We start from the raw sequence: 23,972 nt of genomic DNA on the forward strand, positions 1-23,972 counted from the left end.
AAAAGAACCCTGTTGATAAAAAAAAAAATTATCAATACTAATTGATAAAGTACTAATTTCATCTGCTAGTAAAGGTCAATGCATGCTTTGGGGCTTCCCTGGTGGCTCAGTGGTAGAGTCCAACTGACAATACAGGAGACATGAGTTTGATCCCTGGGTCGAGAAGATATAATGGAAAAGGAAATGCAACCCACTCCAGTATATTCTTCCCTGGAAAACTCCATGGATAGAGGAGGATGGCAAGCTATAGTCTGTGAGTCATAAAAAGAGATGGACAGGACTTAGCAACTAAATAACAGCAAATTAAGCTAAGTACCCAATTTAAGAAATTAGAAAAAACAGAATGAACCCCCTCCCCCCAAAAAGCAGTATCTGTCTTAGCCTAAGTAGTAGGAAAAAAGTTACCTTTGAGACTTTTTAAACACAACTCAGGGTTACACAGAGGTTTGAGGGCTTGACTTCATACTACAAGAAAGTTTCAAAAAACATCCAGCTAAGAAGTTAATAATTAAAGGGTCTCAGGTTAGTGATGGCCTTTGGAGTCCCTCAGAGAAGGAAATACATGAAATCCCTATTGGGGAACAGGCCCTCAAACACTGTGAAAGAGTTTCATAAAGTCCCATTAGTGGAAGAACTCTGAATAGAAGAGCTCGTAACACATAGAGAAACAGTCTAACAGCAAGAGTTACAAATGTAACAGTACAATTAACCTATCAAGATTCAGATAACAGATTTGATAAATAATATAAAAGAATTTTACTCGACGTGGAACAACAGACTGGTTCCAAATCAGGAAACAAGTACATCAAGGCTGTATATTGTCACCCTGCTTATTTAACTTATATGCAGAGTACATCATGCAAAATGCTGGGCTGGATGAAGCACAAGCTGGAATCAAGATTGCTGGGAGAAATATCAATAACCTCAGATATGCAGATGACACCACCCTTATGGCAGAAAGCGAAGAAAAACTAAAGAGCCTCTTGACGAAAGTGAAAGAGGAGAGTGAAAAACCTGGCTTAAAACTCAACATTCAGAAAACTAAGATCATGGCATCTGGTCCCACCATTTCATAGAAAATAGATAGGGAAACAGTGGAAACAGTGAGAGACTATTTTTCTGGGCTCCCAAATCACTGCAGACGGTGACTGTAGCCATGAAATTAAAAGATGCTTGCTCCTTGGAAGAAAAGCTATGACCAACCTAGACAGCATGTTAAAAAGCAGAGGCATTACTTTGCCAACAAAGGTCTGTCTAGTCAAAGCTACCGTTTTTCTAGTAGTCTTGTATGGATGTGAGAGTTGGACTATAAAGAAAGCTGAGCGCCAAAGAATGGATGCTTTTGAATTGCAGTGTTGGAGAAGACTCTCGAGAGACCCTTGGACAGCACGGAGATCCAACCCGTCAATTCTAAATGAAATCAGTCCTGAATAGTCACTGGAAGGACGGATGCTGAAGGTGAAACTTCAATACTTTGGCCCCCTGATGAGAAGAACTGATTCATTTGAAAAGGCCCTGATGCTGGGAAAGATTGAAGGCAGGAGGAGAAGGGGGCGACAGAAGATGAGATGGCTGGATGGCATCTGCGATTCGATTGACATGAGTTTGAGTAAGCTCCAGAAGTTGGTGACAGACAGGGAAGCCTGGCGTGCTGCAGTCCATGACGTCGCAAAGAGTTGGACACGACTGAACTACTGAACTGAACTGATAAAAGAATTATGTTTAAAACAAAAGACAGAAAAAACTGAAAAAATGAATTCATTATATTGTTTTATGAATTTATATAAAAATATATTTATAGTGACAATGAATATACACATCTCTATGCCCTGTATCATAATAAATCAGACTTCATTTAGTCAAAATGAGTTGATTTTGTAAATCAGTTAACATCCACATATTAAAGAACCTTTTAAGTAGCTTTTAAGTAGTTTCAAAGCTACTCTATACCACGGGTACAAAGTTGGTACTGGTTGCTTCAATTAGGGTCATGCTATGATAACAAAGACAATAGGTAATAGAGTGATAGTGCAAAGTTTATACTCCACATCAAGTATGGATGGTATTGAAACAATATAATCATCATTTAACATTGTTTCTTCTCAGTTAATGTAAGCCTCTCAGGGAGAAGTAAATTACCTCTAGCTCATAATGTTTGACTTAACATTTATTTCAGACGAAAAAAATAGCATAAAATGCACAACACAGAAATAGAAAAAACAAGTGTCAAATTTTCACTACATCTCTTGCTATTTGAAGAAAATGTGTTTAGAGCTGAAGCCTGCTAGAAGTTTTCCTTCACACAAAATTACTATCAACAGAGAAAATTATGTTCAACTTAAAAAATATTACCTAATATTGAAAAAGTTAGGTGAAATATTTATTCAATATATTACTGAAAATCCTAGCCAGAGTAATTAGGCATGAAAAAGAAGTAAAAGGCAACAAAACTGGATAGGAAATAGCAGAATTATTTCTGTTGATTAACATGACCTTGTATGTATAAAATTCTAAAAACTCCACAAAAAAACTGTTAAAACTAATAAACTCATCAAGATACAAACTCAAACATACAAGTCAGCTGTGTTTTTATAGAATAACAATGAGTATCAGAAAGGAATAAAACAATTCTATTTATAATAGCATCAAGAAGAGTAAACTACTTAGGAATAAACCAGGAAGTGAAAGACTACAAAGTATTGCTAAAAGAAATAAAAAATATTTTAAAAATGCACATATAAATGTTCCATGTTTATGAATCAAAAGACTTAATGTTAAAATGAACAGTTGTTGTTTGATAGGTACCACATTTCAGTTGGGAAAATTTTTTTTAAAGTTTTGGATACGGTTGATCGTGATGGTGGCACAGCACCCTGAATGTACTCAATGTCACACAACAGTATACTTAAAAATGGTTTAAAAGATAATTTTGCATTGTATATTTTACCAGAGAAAAAGTGTGATGTAAAAATCTTAACTGGGACGTAAAACCATAATCTCATAGTATCAAAAAAATACCAGTGTATTTGTTTAGCATTTGTAGAACATATGTTCATTAGTTTTATGTTATACAGACTGGGTTACTAGAGTGGCATAAAAAATATTTGATCATTAAATATTACTTTATCAATGAGCAAAATAAAATTAATTTTCTATGAACACAACAGTATTATTGTTGGAGTTGGAAACCTGGAACAAGATGTGCACCTATACTCCCTTTAAGGCTTTCCTGATAGCTCAGCTGGTAAAGAATCTGCCTGCAATGCAGGAGACCCTGGTTTGATTCCTAGGACAGGAAAATCCGCTGTAGAAGAGATAGGCTACTCACGCCAGTGTTCTTGGGTTTCCCTTGTGGCTCAGCTGGTAAAGAATCCACCTGCAATGTGGGAGACCTGGGTCCATGGGGTCACAAAGAGTCAGACACGACTGAGCAACTTTCACGTTCACTCCCTTTAAGGATGATAACATTAGTGTCCTTTGTCTATCCAGTCCTTACCTCTTTCCTAATAGTCTTCTAAGATAAAACTTCTTCTACATGCAAATAATGCCTAACTAAGCCTGGAAAATCCCAGGGACAGAGGAGCCTAGTGGGCTGCCGTCCATGGGGTCACACAGAGTTGGACATGACTGAAGCGACTTAGGAGCAGCAGCAGCAAGACCCAGTTTAGATAAGGGGTGAGTTGTACCCAAGTGCCTTTTCAAGTAGGATTACCTTGTTGACTACCTTGCTGATTATCATACAGTGACTGTGGAATTTCTACACAAAACAAATTTTCTGTAGATAAGTAAAACAAGAGGGAACACTTTCCATATCATTTTATGAAGAAAGCACAGTCATGACAACAAAATACAACAAAGTTTTCATGTAAAAGAAAAGTTAAAGGTCCGTATCACTGATGACTATACAAACCCAAACCCTAAATAAAATATTAACAAACACGATCCATCAAGATATAAAAAAGAAACTATACCGCAGCCAACTTGGATTTGTTCCAGACGCAAGATCAGCTTAATATTTGAAAATCAGGGGCCTCCCTGGTGGTTCAGTGGTAAAGCTGTCTGTGAATGCAGGATTCAGGGGTTTGATCACTGATCTAGGAAGATCCCACATGCTGCAGAGCAACTAAGCCTGTGCAACAACTATTGAGCCTGTGCTCTAGAGCCTGGGAGCTACTGAAGCCTGTGTGCCCTACAGCCCGTGCTCCACAAAAAGAGAAGCCACTGCAACGAGAAGCCTGAGAACCACATTTTGAGAGTAGCCCCCATTCACCACAACTAGAGAAAAGCTTGCAGAGCAGTGAAGATCCAGCACAGCCAAAAATAAATAAAAAAATTTTAAAAAGAAAGACAATCAACCAAAGTTACTAGTTCCTTTAAGGAAGAGGAAGAAACTAGTATATAACCATATCAATTGAACAAAAGTTCCAAATACCAAAGAATATTTCTATAATAAAATGGGGATGATTTCTAAAAAGAAAACCAAAATCTTACTGAAATTAAGGAAAATACAAATAGAGGAACGTACCATATTCATAGATACTCAATTAATATTTGTACTAACACATTGAGATGAATATAATCTCCACTTTTAGAGATAATGAAACTAAAGAGCAGAGGTTAAATAATGTGATCACAGGGCTTCCCAGGTGGCTCAGTGGTAAAGAATCTGCCTGCAGTTCAGGAGATGCAGGTTTGATCCCTGGGTCAGGAAGATACCCTGGAAGAAAGCATGGCAACTTACTCCTATATTCTTGCCTGGAGAATCCCATGGACAGAGGAGCCTGGTGGGCTACAGTCCGTGTGTTGCAAAGAGTTGGACACAACTGAAGTGACTAAACACAATGTGATCATAAACTTTAGAGATAAAAACTCAAGTTGTCTGATTCCAAAGTGTTTTCTATAGATTCCATTAACTTAGAATCACACTTGGATGAGTCGGCCTAGTCCCTGGTTTGTGTGTCACTAGCCGAAATTCACTGCATTTCAGTTTTCTAGTAAATGAGATTTCCAACAATCCCTTTCAATAGAATAACTGTAAACTGATGGAATTAAGAGAAATATCTTTGTTCACTTCTCAAGCTCTGCAAAATTATTATCCCAAATTAGAGGGAGGCAATCCTTAAAGCTGACAAAGTAGAGTCTATGACAAAAAGTGGGGAAGTAGCAGACACAATTAGCTGGTTTTCCTCAGGAGAAAAAAAAAACACACCTTAGAGAAAATAAATTACCAACATTCTCTTTTTATGTTTGCAAAGTTACTATAGAAACTAAGTAAATGACTTTGAATTTTCACTTCTTTTCTCTTTGGTACTACATTTTTTGGCAAAATTTGAAATATGCTTGAATTCATTCAGGGATAATATTAAGTGCTGTCTTAATTCTATACCATCCATATTGATAGTAAGCAAATCATTAAAATGACAGAAATGTGCTCTTTTGATTAAGAAAATCAGTACTAAATAAAGTATATTGAATGATTCTACATTCACTTTCCTCTACTCCTTAACTTATGTAATAAATAACTTGGTTATCAACATATTTCAATTGGTAAAGAAAAATTAAAATAGCATTTCTAGTATTAGTTTTGAAATGGATTGTCAGGCACAGGTCATATAAAATGCATACAATATCTTCAAACAAAATAACTTCATTAAGAATTAACCAACCATTATATATCTGTGTTCATACAGCATTATTCATAATAGCTAAAAGGTGGAAATAACCCAGATGTCCATCAACAGATCAATGGATAAATAAAATATGCTATATAAACAAATGGAATATCAGCCATAGAAGGGAAGGAAATTCTTACACATGTTACTATGAGAATAAATCTCTAAAAGATTACACAACGTAAAATAAGCTAAACAAATACTTACAATTTGTCTTATATGAGGTTCCCAGAATAGATGAATTCACAGAGACAGAAAATATTAATAATGGTTATCAAGGATGGCGATGGGAAAATGGGGAGTCACTGTTGCATGGAAGAAGACTTTTTGTTTGAAATGATGAAATAGTTTTGAAAATGGATAGTTGTTATGGCTGGGGCACTGAATATAATTTAATAATGCCACTTAATTATAAATATAAAAATGGTGAAAATGGTAAATAATGTTACTTATATTTTACCACAATAAAAATATTCAGCAAAAAAAAGTTAACCATTGATTTTGAGAATCTAACATAACACATACAAGACAGAATGAGCAAAACAAAGATTCCAAAGACTGGTTCTCAGTACTCAAAGATGTTAAAGAAATTTAAAGTCAAGTAACATGGCAGATAAAGTTGAAATGAATGTTTTCCATTTCTACCACGAAAGCACTGAAATTCTAGATAAAACACAAGAATTTTGTCTTTTCTTTCATCTATTCTTTTTCAATCATTAATACACTGTTTATCTGGGAGGCTAACCTGTGTGAACAATACGTACAAATATTCTTGTCCTCTGCTTTCTAGTTGTTCTGTGGAACAGCAGCAGGAGACAGGAAGGAAGAAAAAATATGAAGTCAGAGTATTAGTCCCTGTTTTCCATGCCTTTAAGCCTATTTATAGCAATAACATCCTAGTGTTACTAGCTCCAGGTACTATACTATCTCCGGTGGTTTCCCTTCCTAGTCAACACCTTTGTCCTTATGAGTATGTCACTTTCCTCTGACTAATAAAATAGTGAAACTTGAAACAAATAAAAGGAAATCTCAAGATGTCAGAAATGAAGAGGAAACACAAATCTGGGTAACGAACGGGAACTGAGTCTGTGGTGGTAAATGGAGGTATCAAACTCATGTAAGGATCTAGAGGTTTGAGCAATGTCATTTTAATTCTCACTCAGGGCAAACTGGAGTCTCGGTTGGAACCATTTACATAAAGCCTGGACCCAAAAAAACAGCTGCTTTTTCAGTAAAACAGACGATTCACATGAGGCTTCAATGAACTAAGAAGTGTCATGAGTATTTTCCATATGGGGCACCAAAATGGGGACGGAACAAGAAAGAAAAACACCAACCTCTCTTTTCTCTCACCTTCCAAATCCTTGCTTGCATCACTGATTGAAACTAGGTGGATTAGACATAGTTAAAGGGATACTTGGTAAAGTGGAATTAAAAAAGGAATTGAGAAAATGCCTTGGAATGAAAACAAAACACTAATGACAGTAGAGAAAAAAAGAAAACAAATAAAAATCAACTAACAAATAGTGGTTCACAGACAAAGAGAGAGAACATAAGAAGTTCTAGAAAATAATGGGAATGTAGAAGAATCTTCCTGTTGTTGTCTGAGAATTTTTTAGAACTGAATAAAAATATTCCACAAAACCTCAAGTGCTGAGCAGGAAAAAGGAGAACACACCTACACTTGGTGGCAACGATTTACTTTTAAAATAAAAATTTATCAATGAATCAAGTTCTAGAATTCATATGATAACACACATTAGGGACCCTGGAGTTATAAGGCAGAAGTTTTCATTTCAGCTTTGCCACTTACCTATGTGATCTCAACCAAGTCACTTAACCTCTGTAGTTACAAATTCTTCATTGTAAAAGGGAAATAATTCTACCCAACTCATAATATAGGTTTCAGAATTAATAGAAACAATGCTTGCAAAGTGCTCAGAGTTGAATGATTGCAACAGAGATAGCACGGCATGCAAAGACAGCGTTTACTGTCTGGCTCTCTACTGCAAAAGATTGTGACCTCTGCTTGAAGATGGTACTTGCTTCTGGGCTACCCCATGGTAACAGAGCTGTGGGCAGTTGCCTTCTCTCTTATGTGCCCTACCTGGCAAGAACACTTCCATCAGAGCCATATTAGAGCAAAGGGCAGAGACACCACCAGGAAGGCAAGACAAGCCTTGATCAGGCATGAGGTAGGGCCAGCCATGCCAGCTCATGCCAGCTCTACTCACAGAAATCTTCTAAATATTTAACATGCCACCTCTAAGTGAGTGAGTGAAGTCACTCAGTCACGTCCGACTCTGCGACCACATGGATTGTAGCCTACCAGGCTCTTCCATCCATGGGATTTTCCAGGCAAAATACTGGAGTGGGTTGCCCTTTCCTACTCCAGAGGATCTTTCCGACCCACAGATCGAACCAGGTTTCCCGCATTGTAGGCAGATGCTTTACCAACTGAGCCACCAGGGAAATCATGTCACCTTTAGGAACACACAAAACTTTAAATTTTCTTCTTAGCACTGACTACATGAAGAAGACTTTGTTGAACTAATCAAATGGTATACCATAGTAGCACTATGCTGTTATAAAACGATTTTATTACAATGGGGAAGGGATAGAATATAACTATAGGATAATTTCAATGTGACAATTAAATTCATCAACATCAACACCCTTTTACTGAGGCAATAATAAAAATATTAAAAATATATTTATCAAAGTAATACTACTACTCAGAGTTTACTAAGAGACACCACAGGATGTGTCAAAACTTTGCTGGGACATGGAACTCTTGGCCCTCAAGGTTTTAGAGTAGAGCCTAGAGTGAATGGAGCTTTCAATGACTGAGAGATTCTTTTGATTACTCCAGATGCAAACATCATCTTCTATATATGTAATGACATGAAAATGGTAGGGAAGCACTACTGTAACTAACCACAAAAATATATATACTATGTATATATTTTTATAGTTAGTTACAATGTTGTGTTAGTTTCTGGTGTAGAGCATGGTGATTCAGTTATATATATATATATATATTCACACACACACAAATATATTTTTCAGATTCTTTTTCATTATACCTTACTACAAGATACTGAATATAGTTCCCTGTGCTATACAGCAGGTTCTTGCTGTTTACTATTTTATATATAGTAGTGGTATATGTTAACTTGAAACTCCTAATTTGTCTCCACCCCCACACACTACCACTTCTGGTAACCAGTTTGTTATCTATGTCTGTGAGTCTATTTCTGTTTTGTAAATAAGTTCATTTCTATCATTTTTTAGATTCCACATATAAGAGATACCAAAAGCTCTTGCAGTAAATTTCTTACAATGCATAGTGTTCTTACAATGCAAAAGCTCTTGAGACCAAGAGATTACTGTATTAAGCAAGTCAGACAAAGACAGATATAATATGGTTTTGAAAAATCAAGAACGTCAACTTTCTTTAATGTAGTATTTTCCAAACTTATTTAACCAAAGACTTCTTTTTTCACAGCCAATATGTTGACATTGCACAAAATACACTTTGTGAAAAACTTTGGTAATCAAAAGCTACGGTGATACATTGATAGACAAGGATAATACAAGTGAAACTGATAAAAGAAGTTAAATACTCTGGGCACTTCACTGGTAGAAAGGAGAGTGTCCCACTAAACAACTGTTTACTAAGTACTGTATTAAACAATGTTAAGATGAGCATGAGGAAGCATGTATTTTGGGAGCAGCCTTTTAGAAAGAAATATTTAAAAACATTGCAAGTTAAGAAAAGACAGGGCTCATCTGGAATGAACACCTGCTGGTCATACATCTAGGACCTGCCATTCACACAAAGTACAATTTAAATGGTACTTTCTAGAAATGTGCTGTGTCCAAGCTAAACAGAAGGACATGGTAACCCTGATTATGAGATCTAATACAGATGAACATGCCCTGCAATTTCCAGAAGGAAGTCAATGTTTTTATCCCAAAAGGGTATGTCCCATTGACTCCATATCCCAAACAGTTTTAGATTTTCATTTGGGGAGGAAAAAAAAGTACTTCTGTCACGTAGGTCATTGTGATTCTTAAGATTTGAACAAGCAGGAATAGAGGATAGAGAAGTTGCTTATGCAAGGGTCAAATATCAATAGTACTACTCCAACATGCAGTACTTGGGTGCAATCTCAAAAATGACAGAATGGTCTCAGTTCACGTCCAAGGGAAACTGTTCAACATCACAGGAATCCAAGTCTGCCCCAACCACTGATGCCTAAGAAGCTGAAGTTGATTGGTTCTATGAAGACCTACAAGACCTAAAACTAACACCAAAAACTAACATGTCCTTTTCATCATAGGGGATCAGAATGCAAAAGTAGGAACTTAAGAGATACCTGGAATAACAGCAAGTTTGGCTTTGGAGTACAAAATGAAGTAGGGCAAAGGCTAACAGAATTTTGTCAAGAGAGCACATTGGTCAGGCAACACCCTTTTCCAACAACTCAAGAGACAAATCTACACAAGGACATTACCAGATGGTCAATACCAAAATCAGCCAAAATGGAGATTATCTGACAGTAATTGAAGTAGGTGAAAATCCTGTTTATAAGTAAATATTTGAGCATTAAATCCTGTTTTAAATCTAAAAACAGTATTTTTTGTATTTATGCATGATTTTAGTATATATTGGACAAGGAAATGGCAACCCACTCCAGTATTCTTGCCTGGAGAATCCCATGGACTAGAGGAATCTGGTAGGCTATGGTCCATGGGGTCGCAAAGAGTCAGACAAGACTAAGTGACTGACATTTAATATATATTAAGAGCTCCAGAAATGCAACTACTGAAAAGAACAAAAAATTTCTTTTCTTTGAAATTTTATCAAGTTTGCATTATTTCTGAAAATCACGCCAACAATGGTCCCGCTTGCAGCATTTAATACAGTCCTGTAAAAGTATGTCTGCATCAGATACATTCACAGTAATTATATGTACCTGGCAACTGCATTACAACTTCTAATGTAACCATGCCTGAGTATTTACATATTACAATAATAATTTACTATACTTTACTTTCCTTTAATTCTTTATACTTTATTCAGAATACTATTTTTGAAAACATGTATATGCAGGTTATGTTTATTTTCATTTTAGGATAGAAAAGGAGGGGCTTTGAAAATATTTGTCATAAAAAGGGCACAGATATATTGGGTGAGGTCACAATGTGAAAAATGAAAAGGAAGTTTCTATGATCAGAAGGAGAGAACTTTGCATTGGTCAAGATTGAAAATCACAATCTAAAGATAATAAAGACACTCTGGTTCTGAGCCTCTTTTGCAGTCAGCTTCTAAGTTTCCATACTTCTGAGAAGCCATACATTTACTGTGCCTTAGTTTTTGCCATTTCACAGAACCTCTACTTTCCTGAACTATCCCACGAACTACTGAAAGTGATGAAAATCCTTGAACCTAAGAAAAACAGTAACACACAGCCATACCTACCACAGCACTTCATGAGCCTCTAAACTCATCAGCTTCCACAGAGGTAAGGTCATCTTCATTCTCAATCCTGACATAGAACTCTGTGGTATATATTATCACCCTTCATTTACTAACACAATTTTTCAGAAACACTTACCTCAGTAGTAGTTCCAATGTCAGCAGATGGGCTACATGTGCTATTATCTAGAGGAGCTGTGCCTATACTGCTTCTAACTGGAGAGCTAGGGAAAGGCCCCACCATGGATTCCGGGTAAGCTGAAGAAGAACTGAGATTGCCTCTCTTCTGAATCTTATTCCAGACTTTATTCATGATACCTGTTAACTCATATAAGAGCTGCACCTAAGCAGAAGGAAAAAAATAAAAAGCAAAAACAAATCTTTTAACTTCTGGTCAAAACTGACTAAAATACTCAACGTGAGAAACTTAAAACTAAGTCCACAGAAATAAGAATACATGAAATAAAAATCTATTAGTAAATCATTTATCATAGTACTCTATCATGATCTATAATATATACTCTAATTATTATATACATATTATCATGATACCACCATTCTGATGATATAGAGACAAATAATTCAAATATACAATATTAAACATTTAACCATGAATTGAATGAGACAAATATAATAAATTTAATCATACCTAAAATTGGTCCCATATTTATAACTCGATATTTTATAGCAAGTTAGCATTTTTGTAGGAAAATCATACTAATAAAATTAAATGTTAATACAACAGCTTATGATTAGACAGATTTCTTTCAATAAATGACTAACAGAATCACAAATAAATGCCTCTTAAACAGAGCCCTCAGGATCAAAAATTAGAAATCAAATATATCCTAGTATATATGACTATTTAATAATATATAATTGCCATTCTTAGTTTTTAATTATTTATACTTTAAATTTTCTCTATTTTCTGAAGAATAAATCTGAAAGTGGATTTCTTACCCAGCAAATACAGTAAAAAAAAAAAAAAAAAGATATAACAGAGAATAGTAAAAGTAAAATGTTATATGAGACTTTTCTATAGGTAAAGAACATAAACTATCCAACCTACTATTCCCTTCAGATTTGTCATTCCAATATCCAGAAAAAAAAACTGTTTAACTTGCACGTTGTTTGACTAAGTTCTAAGATATTTACATAAGATTTCATAAATAAGCATTAATCATGGAATTTGTATGACAACATATTGCCATATACTGTATAAAAGAAGCCTAGGGGGGAAAATGCAAACACAATATATAAGCAAATCCACAGCTGGATACCATATTCTGCTTGCCATTAAAAAAAGAAAGAAAGAAATTCTCATATTTATAAGAAGTTTCAGCCGCAGGACACATCCAGATGATAAAGCTGGCTTCTTATGTGGGCAGAACAGATGCCTAAAAACAGTGTTGTCAATCCTTATTTGATATAAAACAGTACATGGGTTACAGTTTTTTCTTGCTTTTTGTGTGGGGAAGTCTCAAATCTCAGGGCATAGCTCTTTTTTTTTTTTTTTTTAAATCTAATGGCTAGAATTCCTAGAAAAAAGCAGTTAGAAAATTTTAAGTTTAATTCCTTTTGGCTTTCATAATCATTAGTACTCTCTAAAAAGAAATCGTTTTGTTCCAAACCAAATTTTTAAAAAGAGTATTTTACTTTTTCTTAAATAATTAGAACTGATGCATAAAGAAAGTATAAACAGTTTCTAAATACTTTTCTGGGCATAAAGTATATTTACTTAAGAGAAATGATGCTGCCTTTATTGTCACTACTTCTGATTTCCTTTAACTCTAACCATTAAATAATTGTATATGAATGTCACCAAGTATACTGTGTATTCAGCATGTCAAATAAGCAATGATATAAACTTGAAAAGTATCATTATTTTCAAAGAGGAAAGTTACTATCACGGAATTCAGGCTTCTTCAATCCAGAGTTTTAAAATAATAAGGCAAAAATTCTGAAGATAAATGTTCAACTCATACCCTTCAAGCTGTACTGAAAAATATACCCACAAAAGCCACAATGAGCTACTACTAACGACCTATTAAGACATCCGAAATTAAAAAAGTATAACGAGACCAAGTATCAGTGAAGATGTAGAGCAGCTAAAATTCTCATTTACTGTGACAAAAAACAAAATTTAGAATACAGTTTGTCAGTTTCTGAAAAAGACATATCTACCATATGTATGAACCATTTCCTAAGTGTTTCCCCAAGAAAAATTAAAATCTATGTCCACACAAAGACCTATAAAAAACTATCCATAGCAGTTTTATTTCTAAGAGTCTAAACCTAGGAAAAATCTTAAATGTTAACTAGTAAGTTAAACAACAGTACAACAAAATACTTAGCAATAAAAAGAAATAAATTATAGATTCATGCAAAAACATGGATTAATCTCAAAATCACAATGCTGAATCAAGGAAGCTAGGCAAGAGAGAGCAAGAGAACACAACTGTATGATTCCATTTATACAGAATTCTAGCAAATGAAAATTAATCAGTAACAGTATCAGTGATTATCTGGAACTAGGGGAGGAGTGAAAGGGAGAATAACAAAGGGGCACAAAGAAACTTTTGAGGACAATGCATTATCTCAACTGTGAAGGTGATTTCATGGGTACATTAGCCAAATGTTATCAAATTAGATAACCTAAACATGCGCAATTTATTGTATTTATGCTGTTATAATTTAGTGGCTTCAGTCATGTCCAAATCTTTTGCAACCCCATGGACTGTAGCCTGCCAGGTTATCTCTGTGCATGGGATTTCCTGGGCAAAAATATGGAATGGGTTGTCATTTCTGTCTCCAGCAGATATTCCCCACACAAGGATCGAATCTACATATCCTGCATTGGCAGGTGGATTCTTTACCACTGAGTTACAAGGGAAGGCCTGTATTTATGTAAATCCCAAAAAAACTTTTTTAAAATTCTCTAAAAAATGAGCACCACAGGAGGCAACTTTATATTGGGTATGTATGAAGGTGATTAAATATCAGTAATATTTTGCATATATGCAAGATATTAACCATAAAATGTAACATTACATTCTTTAAAAATTAACTGCACATATATTTTTCATTTAAGTTTATAACCAATCAGAAACAAGACTTAACTGGGCTGGAAAGGCAAAGACAAGGCTCAAGAAAATATACTCTTGAAGAACAGACAGGATTTCAGTGGGTGTAAAGAATCATTCCAGTCATAAGAACAGCAAGAGCAACAGCCAAGTGCATAAAATAAAAAAGACATAATATGGAGGCCATGAGAAGTTTTGAAGTATGTTAGGAGGGTCAGATAGAAGAGTAAACAGAAAGGTAAACAGGAAGAAGAAAATTCATAGATAAACTGTCAATGGAAACCAAGTAGGAATGGAACTCCAGCAAGCAATGCCTGATCCATGTGGAACAAGAAAGAGCTTTAAGTGAATATTTACAAAGGCTATTTTGTTTAGCATACGGACTATTACTAAACATTAAAATTCAGTTTCAAAAGAAAGTTTCTGCCAAAAAACTCAAAAAACAAACAACACTCTGTTCATACAGAGCATTACACTTAGTCACACTATTTGTTTACAAAATAAAACTGAAAATCAGAAGCATAGAGAAATTAAAAAATGCTTGGTACACGAATACAAATCCAGTTTTGTCTGAACTCAATGATTGTGTTCTTAGACAGTAATGCCAAATTCCAATATTGTGGTGAAAACTGAACTTAGAGCAAAAAAAAACCTGAATAAATGGATAGGAAAGGAGTATAAAATCTATTCTTTCTCTAGTTTCCCATATTTAATTATTGGTAGAGAGAAAACTGAAATTTTATTATGTTAAAGAAGATTCTACATTAAAGAGAATTCATTTAATTTTTGAATAAACACAGCTTTTAAGGTTTGAGAGACTAGTTCCTAAAGACATTAAAGGAAATGGGGTAACTGGTAAAATATTTCAGATGAAAGTCAAGGTTGATGGAAATCACTCCTACGAACAAATACTCTGATTCAACCAGGTTAAATATTTATAGTGTCCAAGGCTTTGATTGGCAATGAATAAGTTCTAGGAATTGACACGGCAGTTTAGGTCTCTGCAGCTGATGCAAGGTCTACAACAAATTCAGACATGACAATAAATCTGTTTTAGGTGTGCCCTACATATAGAGATTGCACTGTATTTTAAAGTATATACACTACTTGAGAGCTCTAAGCAATAATGAACCAAATTAATTAATGTGTATGTGCAAACACTTCTGATGTCATTCTAACAAAAAAAGGCATGGAAGTAGGAATTGAATAGAATCAAGAAGCGTATACACTGGGCTATAATCCAAAGTCCACAAAGTTTCTGACAGTGTATGTAAAATTTAGTAGACATATACACTGTTCCGGGGGAAAGGCTTTTATAAGATTCTCAAAGAAGTCCATAGCACAAAAAAGGATAAGAAGTACTCCAAAAAAAACATAAATGGGAAACAAACAAACAAAAAAAACCCAGATTAGCTAGTGAGAAACCTCTCATAAGAAAGATGTTTATTTAGGGTCATTAATCTTAAAATAAAAAGAGTAAAATAAATTTTAGGGATCTTACACGTATTATTATAATACAAACACGTGTCTGTATTTTAGGGCCCGCAACACTTTATAAGCCAGGACACCCCCCTCCAAAAAAAGTTTTATAGGTATACTTCACTAAGAAAGATTAAAGATTTTTGGCCCAAAATGCCATAAATATTAAAGCAAATAACTGTATTACAGGGTCTGCATTTATAGAATATAAGGAGGCTCTTCAAACTGCTAAGAAATTTAACAGAAAAATTAAGTAAATTATATGAAATAACTCATAAAAAGAGCAAATTAAGTGGCCAAGAAACAATGAAAATCTGTCCATCTGCATTAATACTTAGGAAAATACAAATTAATGTAAACAAAGTGAACTGTCAGTTTATAAAAGAGCAAACTCAATGGCCAATAAACATGTGAAAAGTTGCTCAAACATCTGGTTTCATTTCCCTTCAGCATGAAGGATTTCCTTTAGGATTTCTTACAGTGTAGTTCTACTAGTGATAGATTCTTTCATACAAAAACTCCTTTTATTTTGTCTTCATTCATAAATGTTACATATTTTTTATTTAGAATTTTGAGTTGAGAGGCTTTATAAAAATTTTTCATAATTTAATGATGTTGATCTTTTGATTCCTACAGTTTCCTATGAGAAGTAAGTGAACAATAAAAATTCAGTCCTCTTGCATGTAATGTGTCATTTTTTCTCTTTTTCTAATACCTTCAAGATATGTTCTTTATCTGTGGCTTTCAACAGTTGGATTATGATGTGCATAGGCATGGCCTTCTTCATGTGTTTATCTTACTAATCTTTCCCCCTCATTTCTGGCCTATATGTAGCACTCAATAAATATCTGCTAAATGCTAAATGCACTGCTAAATGGAAAAAAAATCAAGTCATCATCTATAATTTTGACAGAATCCAGAGGGAGTCTGGAATACAGGCTAAAGCAATCACTCACAAAAAGAGGTTTATTTGGAGTCTCATGTTTTACCATTAAAATTTAGGTTAATCTGGCACACAAGGATATCAAATAGTATTTGCAAAGATTTTGAGTATTTATAAAATAATAAAATAATTGTTAATAAAATTACATTTCTTTAGTACATTTATTTCTGAAAACTCAAACTGTTAGTGGCTCAGTAGTGTCCGACTCTTTGTGACCCCATCTACTACAGCCCGCCAGGATCCTCTGTCCATGGAATTCTCCAGGCAAGAATACTGGTGGGGGTGGCCATTCCCTTCTCCAGGGGATCTTCCCAACCCAGGGATCAAACCCAGGTCTCCTGCACTGCGGCCAGATTCTTTACTATCTGAGCCAACAGGGGAGCCCAATTCTGAAAAGAGTTTTCAAGTAAATCCTTCAGCGATTAGACATAATGTGTTTGCCTTCATAGATTCCTAATGAAGCAATTTCCAGAGATATGGAGATATAACAGGCTATATGGATACTTACAAACTACATGTAAAGTCTCAAATTCAAACTTGTACTGTTGGTTCAGTGTATTAACCAGTGTTGTATTGCTTTATCCTCTCAACACATGTTTGATACTGTGGTTTAAAATTTTAAGTCAAAGACTTGTTAAAATTCGAAAGAAAAAAAAAAAAAACCTCCCTTATCTAGCTTATCTATTTATTATGCAGATGTCTGTTTAATCGGGCTTCCATAAGCGGCTCAGTCAGTGGTAGAGTCTGCCTGCCAAGCAGGAAACACAAGTTCTATTCCTAGGTCAGAAGATCTCCTGGAGAAGGAAATAGCAATCCACTGCACTATTCTTGCCTGGGCAACGTCACCAACAGAAAAGCTATGGGGTCACAAAAGAGTCAGATAGGACTTAGCAACTGAACTACAAAAATCAGCAATGAATCTTTGAGTACTTGATTCTTCAAAGCGCTGTGTGGTTTTGTAGCTTCTAGTCCCTTCAGGAATACTGCCATATTCCATCAGGGATATTCAAGATAATTTATATAGAGGATCTCAATTTTTATATCAGTCAATCTAAACTATCAAAATGTCATTTATATAGCATTTCAGAACCTGCAAAGTTATTTTCATAAATATCTCACTTAAAGTTCCCAACAATCTTGTGATCAATTTTGGATATAGCAGTTGGTAGCAGTTTAACAGAAGTTGGTTTATTAGGACTCATCAAGAAAGAAAAGCGGAATTAAATGCATAGATAAAATTCATTACATTTTGGGTACAGAGGGATTCTCAGGGCATGAGGTTCTTTCAGCCAGATGCCATGATCTTCGTTTTCTGAATGTTGAGCTTTAAGCCAACTTTTTCACTCTCCTTCCTTTACTTTCATCAAGAGGCTTTTTAGTTCCTCTTTGCTTTCTGCCATAAGGGTGGTGTCATCTGCATATCTGAGGTGATTGATATTTCTCCCGGCAATCTTGATTCCAGCTTGTGCTTCTTCCAGCATTTCTCATGATGTACTCCTGCATATAAGTTAAATAAGCAGGGTGACAATATACAGCCTTGACATACTCCTTATCCTATTTGGAACCAGTCTGTTGTTCCATGTCCAGTTTTAACCGTTGCTTCCTGACCTGCATATAGGTTTCTCAAGAGGCAGGTCAGGTGCTCTGGTATTCCCATCTCTTTCAGAATTTTCCACAGTTTATTGTGATCCACACAGTCAAAGGTTTTGGCATAGTCAAGAAAGCAGAAATAGATGTTTTTCTGGAACTCTCTTGCTTTTTCCATGATCCAGCGGATGTTGGCAATTTGATCTCTGGTTCCTCTGCCTTTTCTAAAATCAGCTTGAGTATCTGGAAGTTCACGGTTCATGTATTGCTGAAGCCTGGCTTGGAGAATTTTGAGCATTACTTTACTAGCATCTGGGATGAGTGCAACTGTGCAAGTAGTTTGAGCATTTTTTGGCATTGCATTTCTTTGGGATTGGAATAAAAACTGACCTTTTCCAGTCCTGTGGCCACTGCTGAGTTTTCCAAGTTTGCTGGCATATTGAGTGCAGCACTTTCACAGCATCATCTTTCAGGATTTGAAATAGCGCCACTGGAATTCCATCACCTCCACTAGCTTTGTGCGTAGTGATGCTTTCTAAGACCCACTTGACTTCACATTCCAGATGTCTGGCTCTAGGTGAGTGATCACACCATTGTGATTATCTGGGTCATGAAGATCTTTTTGTACAGTTCTTCTGTGTATTCTTGCTACCTCTTCTTAGTATCTTCTGCTTCTGTCATGTCCATACCGTTTCTGTCCTTTATCGAGCCCATCTTTGCATGAAGTGTTCCCTTGGTATCTCTAATTTTCTTGAAGAGATCTCTAGTCTTTCCCATTCTGTTGTTTTCCTCTATTTCTTTGAATTGATCACTGAGGAAGGCTTTCTTATCTCTTCTTGCTATTCTTTGGAACTCTGCATTCAGATGCTTATATCTTTCCTTTTCTCCTCTGCTTTTTGCTTCTCTTTTCACTGCTATTTGTAAGTGAATACAAAGAGTCACTCCCCAGACAGCCATTTTGCTTTTTTGCATTTCTTTTCCATGGGGATGGTCTTGATCCCTGTCTCCTGTACAATGTCACGAACCTCAGTCCATAGTTCATCAGGCACTCTATCTATCAGATCTAGGCCCTTAAATCTATTTCTCACTTCCACCAAAAAATCATAAGGGATTTGATTTAGGTCATACCTGAATGGTCAAGTCGTTTTCTCTACTTTCTTCAATTTAAGTCTGAATTTGGCAAAAAGGAGTTCATGATCTGAGCCACAGTTTTGTTGACTGTATAGAGCTTCTCCATCTTTGGCTGCAAAGAATATAATCAATCTGATTTCAGTGTTGACCATCTGGTGATGTCCATGTGTAGAGTCTTCCCTTGTGTTGTTGGAAGAGGGTGTTTGCTATGAGCAGTGCATTTTCTTGGCAAAAGTCTATTAGTCTTTGCCCTGCTTCATTCCGCATTCCAAGGCCAAATTTGCCTGTTACTCCACGTGTTTCTTGACTTCCTACTTTTGCATTCCAGTCCCCTATAATGAAAAGGACATCTCTTTTGGGTGTTACTTCTAAAAGGTCTTGTAGGTCTTCATAGCACTGTTCAACTTCAGCTTTTTCAGCATTACTGGTTGGGGCATAGGCTTGGATTACTGTGATATTGAATGTATTGCCTTGGAAACGAACAGAGATCATTCTGTCGTTTTTGAGACTGCATCGAAGTACTGCATTTCGGACTCTTTTGTAGACCGTGATGGCTACTCCATTTCTTCTAAGGGATTCCTGCCTGCAGTAGTAAATATAATGGTCATCTGAGTTAAACTCACCCATTCCAGTCCATTTTAGTTTGCTGATTCCTAGAATGTCGACGTTCACTCTTGCCATCTCTTGTTTGACCACTTCCAGTTTGCCTTGATTCATGGGCCTGACATTCCAGGTTTGTAAACGTGATTATACCCAATATCTAGGTCAATTTCAGGATAGCTGCCATCCTAACAATGTTGTCTTCTAATCTACAAACAGGTACCTCTCTCCAGTTAGATGTTCAACTTCTCTCAGCAATGCTTTGTGGTTTTTAAGGTAAAGATCTTGGACATGTTTTGTTAAATTCATTTGTGTATATTTATTGGCATCAATTTAAACAGAACTGATTCATTATTCCATTTTCCAATTTTTGGCTCCTAGTACGGAAAAATACAATTGGTTTTTAGACATTAATTTTGTCTTCTACAACCATAATAAGTTTATTAGTTCTAGTAATAGCTTCTTAATTACTTGGGGAATTTTTTTTTTTTACTTGGGGAATTTCTATAACATATTTGATCATATGAAAAAAAGGAGAGTTTTACTTCTTTCATCTTTAGTCTTATTATTTCTTTTGCCTGGGTATTTCTTTCTTTTTAACTGCCATGGCTAAGATGGTCAGTATGACATAGAGGTGATGAAAGAAGGCATCCAGTGTTTTTCTTGATCTTAGTGGAAAACAATATTTTGCAATTAAAGTGTTGCATATTGTTTCACCGGCTCGATGGACTTGAGTTTGAGTAAACTCGGGGAGTTGGTAATGGACAGGGAGGCCTAGCGTGCTGCAATTCATGGGGTCGCAAAGAGTCAGACACGACTGAGCAACTGAACTGAACTGTGGTTTCTCATATTTTTCCTTTATGAGCTATTGTTTAATGTCCAGATATTTACAGTTTTCTTAATTATTGATATCTAATATAATTCGACTATGGTTAATATACTGATTTTAATCCTCTTCATACAATGAGACCATGCATATATGAAAATATTATGAATTCCATGGTTGTTGAATATAGTGTTCTATAAATGTCAATTAGATGAAAGTGGGTTCACAAGTATTTTTCATATCTTCTATATCTCCAGTTATTTATTTTTCATCTAATTCTTTAACAATCACTGAGACAGATGGGATAATACTTTTCTAATATGACTGAATAGAATTGCCTATTTTTTCCTTTAATTCTATTTTTCTTTCATTTCATTTATCTCTGAGAACATTCCTTTATGTCTATTTTATTTGATATTAAAATGAACAAATCCATCTTTCTTATACTGTTTGTATGTTTTCCTATGCATGTATTTATATTCTGTTCCTTAATATTTCAAGTGTTTCTCTATTATGCAATGTATACTAGAGTGCTGCTTTATTACTACTCTATTAGGAGCAGCTAGACCAGGGATCAGTAAATTTTCTGTAAATGGTCAAATAGTAAACATTCTTTATTTCTTAAGCCATAGTGTTCTCCCTTGCTGTTATTTCATTCTGTGGCTGTAGTGGTACCACCTGCCAATGCAGGAGATGTAAGAGACATGGGTTCGATCCCTGGATCCAGAAGATCCCCTGGAGGAGAGCATGGCAACTCACTTTAGTACTGCTGGTGTGGAGAATCCCATGCACAGAGGAGCCTGGTGGGCTATGATCCAAAGGGTCGCAAAGAGTCAAACACCACTGAAGCAACTTAGTATGCACACACAGTATGATGGCATTCTTGGACAATACATAAAAATGTGGGTGTAGTCTAATTTGCCTGCAGGCCTTAATCTGCTGAATCCTGGTCAAACACTCCACCAGTTAAGATCATAACCTTTAAAATAACACTTGTTCAACCGGGTTCAGCCCTGTAATTTTATTTTTCTGTTTACTATTTCCACCCTGTGTTATGTAACTCTGTTATCATGTCTTCTTTTCTTTAGATTTGAATTTTTTTTAGTATTTCATTTTAATTTATTTATTGGTGTTTGGCTATATCTCTGTATTTTTACTTTTTTTTTAGGCTCAGCTGGTAAAGAATCCACCTGCAATGTGGGAGACCTGGGTTTAATCCCTGAGTTGGGAAGACCCCCTGCAGAAGGGAAAGGATACCCACTCCAGTATTCTGGCCTGGAGAATTCCGTGGACTGTGTATAGTCCATGGGGTCGCAGAGTTGGACACGACTGAGCGACTTTCACTTCACTAAGAAACTAAAATATATACATAAAAACTTGCACAATCTAAAGTTACACTGTAACACTTCATGAGATATTTAGAAATCTAAAAACCACTGTAAGTTCCCTTAATGATGAAATTTTCTTGTATATTATATCTACATACATTGAAAGCTCTAGCAGTCAGTGTTATATGTTTGCTTTCAACAGTCATACGTATTTTTTTTAAAGCAGCTTTTTAAAAAGATTTATCAAGCTATTTATTATTTCGGTGGTTTTCTTTATTTCTGAAGATTCAAGGTTTCATCTAGTATCATTCCCTTTTAACATATAGAACTTCCTTCAGTATTTCTTGTAAAGCAGAGCTGCTGGTAACAAATTTTCTTAGTTTTTCCTCATCTACAGTGTCTTTATTTCACTTTTGTTTCTGTGGACACACACTGGCTTGAGAGTGCTTTTCTGTAAGCATTTTAAATATATTGTTCCAATGTCTTCTGTTGTCTATCATTTTTAATGAGAAATTTGCAGTCATTCAAATCATTGTTAAGGTATATAGATATGTATCTTCTTGTAGCTGCATTCAAGATTTTTTAAAAACTATATCTTTCTTGGTTCAGTATTTTAATCACAATGTCTCCAAACAGGTTTTCCTTTGACTTTATCCTCAAAGATAAACTTGAGACTAAGTGAACTTTCTGAATATGTAAAAGCCTACCTCTTTCTGAAATTTTGGACAATTATTTGTTAATATTTTTCTGGTTCCAGCTTTTTCTCCTTACCTTCTGGAATTCCAATTACATATGTATTTGAACGTTTTTTCCCACATTCACTAAGCTTTGATATTCTTTAAAGTATCTTTTTTTTTTCTGTTTTTCAAATTCAATACTTTCTATGCTCTGTGTTCAAGTTCAGTGACTCTTCCGTCACATGCAGACCACCTGTAACCTTAGACGGTATTTTTTTTTTCATATATTGTATTTTCAATTCTCAAATCCGATTTGTTTTTATACTTTACCTCTCCATTATGAATTCTTACCTTTTTCATTCAGTGTTTCTTTCCTTTACACCTCATGAAGAAAATTTCAATAGCTGTTTTTAAGTCCTTTTTGCAATATAATTATTTTAAAAATAAATTGGAAACATCAATTTATATTGTTAGTTTTTGTTTTTTTTCCCCTGGAATATACAAAAATAATTAATAGGATAGATAGGCCAAGGTGGGCTTCTGTTACTATGATAGAACTAAGCTAAATCTATTTTTCCCTATTTACCGCCTTCTATGATAAAGGATCTAACAAAAGTGAACCTGTCTCTCGACAATCTGCTTGCTAGAGCTGGCATATGAAAGTATCAAGAAGTGAGTGGCTTAAAACAACAGAAATTTATAGTTTCATGGTTTTGGAGATATAGAGAATCCCTATACAATGTATCAGCAGGACCATGATCTGAGACTCAGAAGATTCCTTCATGCCTCTTGTTCTCCTGATTGTAGCTAGCAATTCTGCTGTTCTTTGGGTTGCAGCTGGATCAGTCCAATCTCTGTCTCCATTCACAAGGCACTCTCCCTCTGTATCTTCACATCAACTTCCTCTGTTTATCTAATTCTAATTTTCCCCTTTTTATAAGGATATCAATCACAGTGGATGAGGGCTCACCCTAAGGACTTCATTTTAACTTGATTGCTGCTGCTAAGTCGTTTCAGTCATGTCCAACTCTGTGCGACCCCACAGACGGAAGCCCACGAGGCTCCCCCGTTCCTGGGATTCTCCAGGCAAGAACACTGGAGTAGGATGCCATTTCCTTCTCCATTCACTTCTGCCTTAACTTGATTATCTCTATCCAATGA

The 23,972-nt window shown here is 35.3% G+C and overlaps 1 protein-coding gene across 5 annotated transcripts in view; it reads right to left on the reverse strand.

Annotated features, from left to right (window-relative positions):
* The window catches only part of VPS13B (vacuolar protein sorting 13 homolog B), a 787,290-nt gene that overhangs the window by 368,477 nt on the left and 394,841 nt on the right, over positions 1-23,972 (reverse strand). For all 5 annotated transcript variants that reach the window (XM_069600522.1, XM_069600521.1, XM_069600524.1 and 2 more), the window contains exon 25: positions 11,297-11,500. In XM_069600522.1, the coding sequence (XP_069456623.1) occupies positions 11,297-11,500 (204 nt within the window). The remainder of the gene's footprint in view (positions 1-11,296; positions 11,501-23,972) is intronic.

The sequence above is a fragment of the Ovis canadensis genome, chromosome 9 (assembly GCF_042477335.2).
Source record: "Ovis canadensis isolate MfBH-ARS-UI-01 breed Bighorn chromosome 9, ARS-UI_OviCan_v2, whole genome shotgun sequence".
NCBI classification, from domain to species: domain Eukaryota; kingdom Metazoa; phylum Chordata; class Mammalia; order Artiodactyla; family Bovidae; genus Ovis; species Ovis canadensis.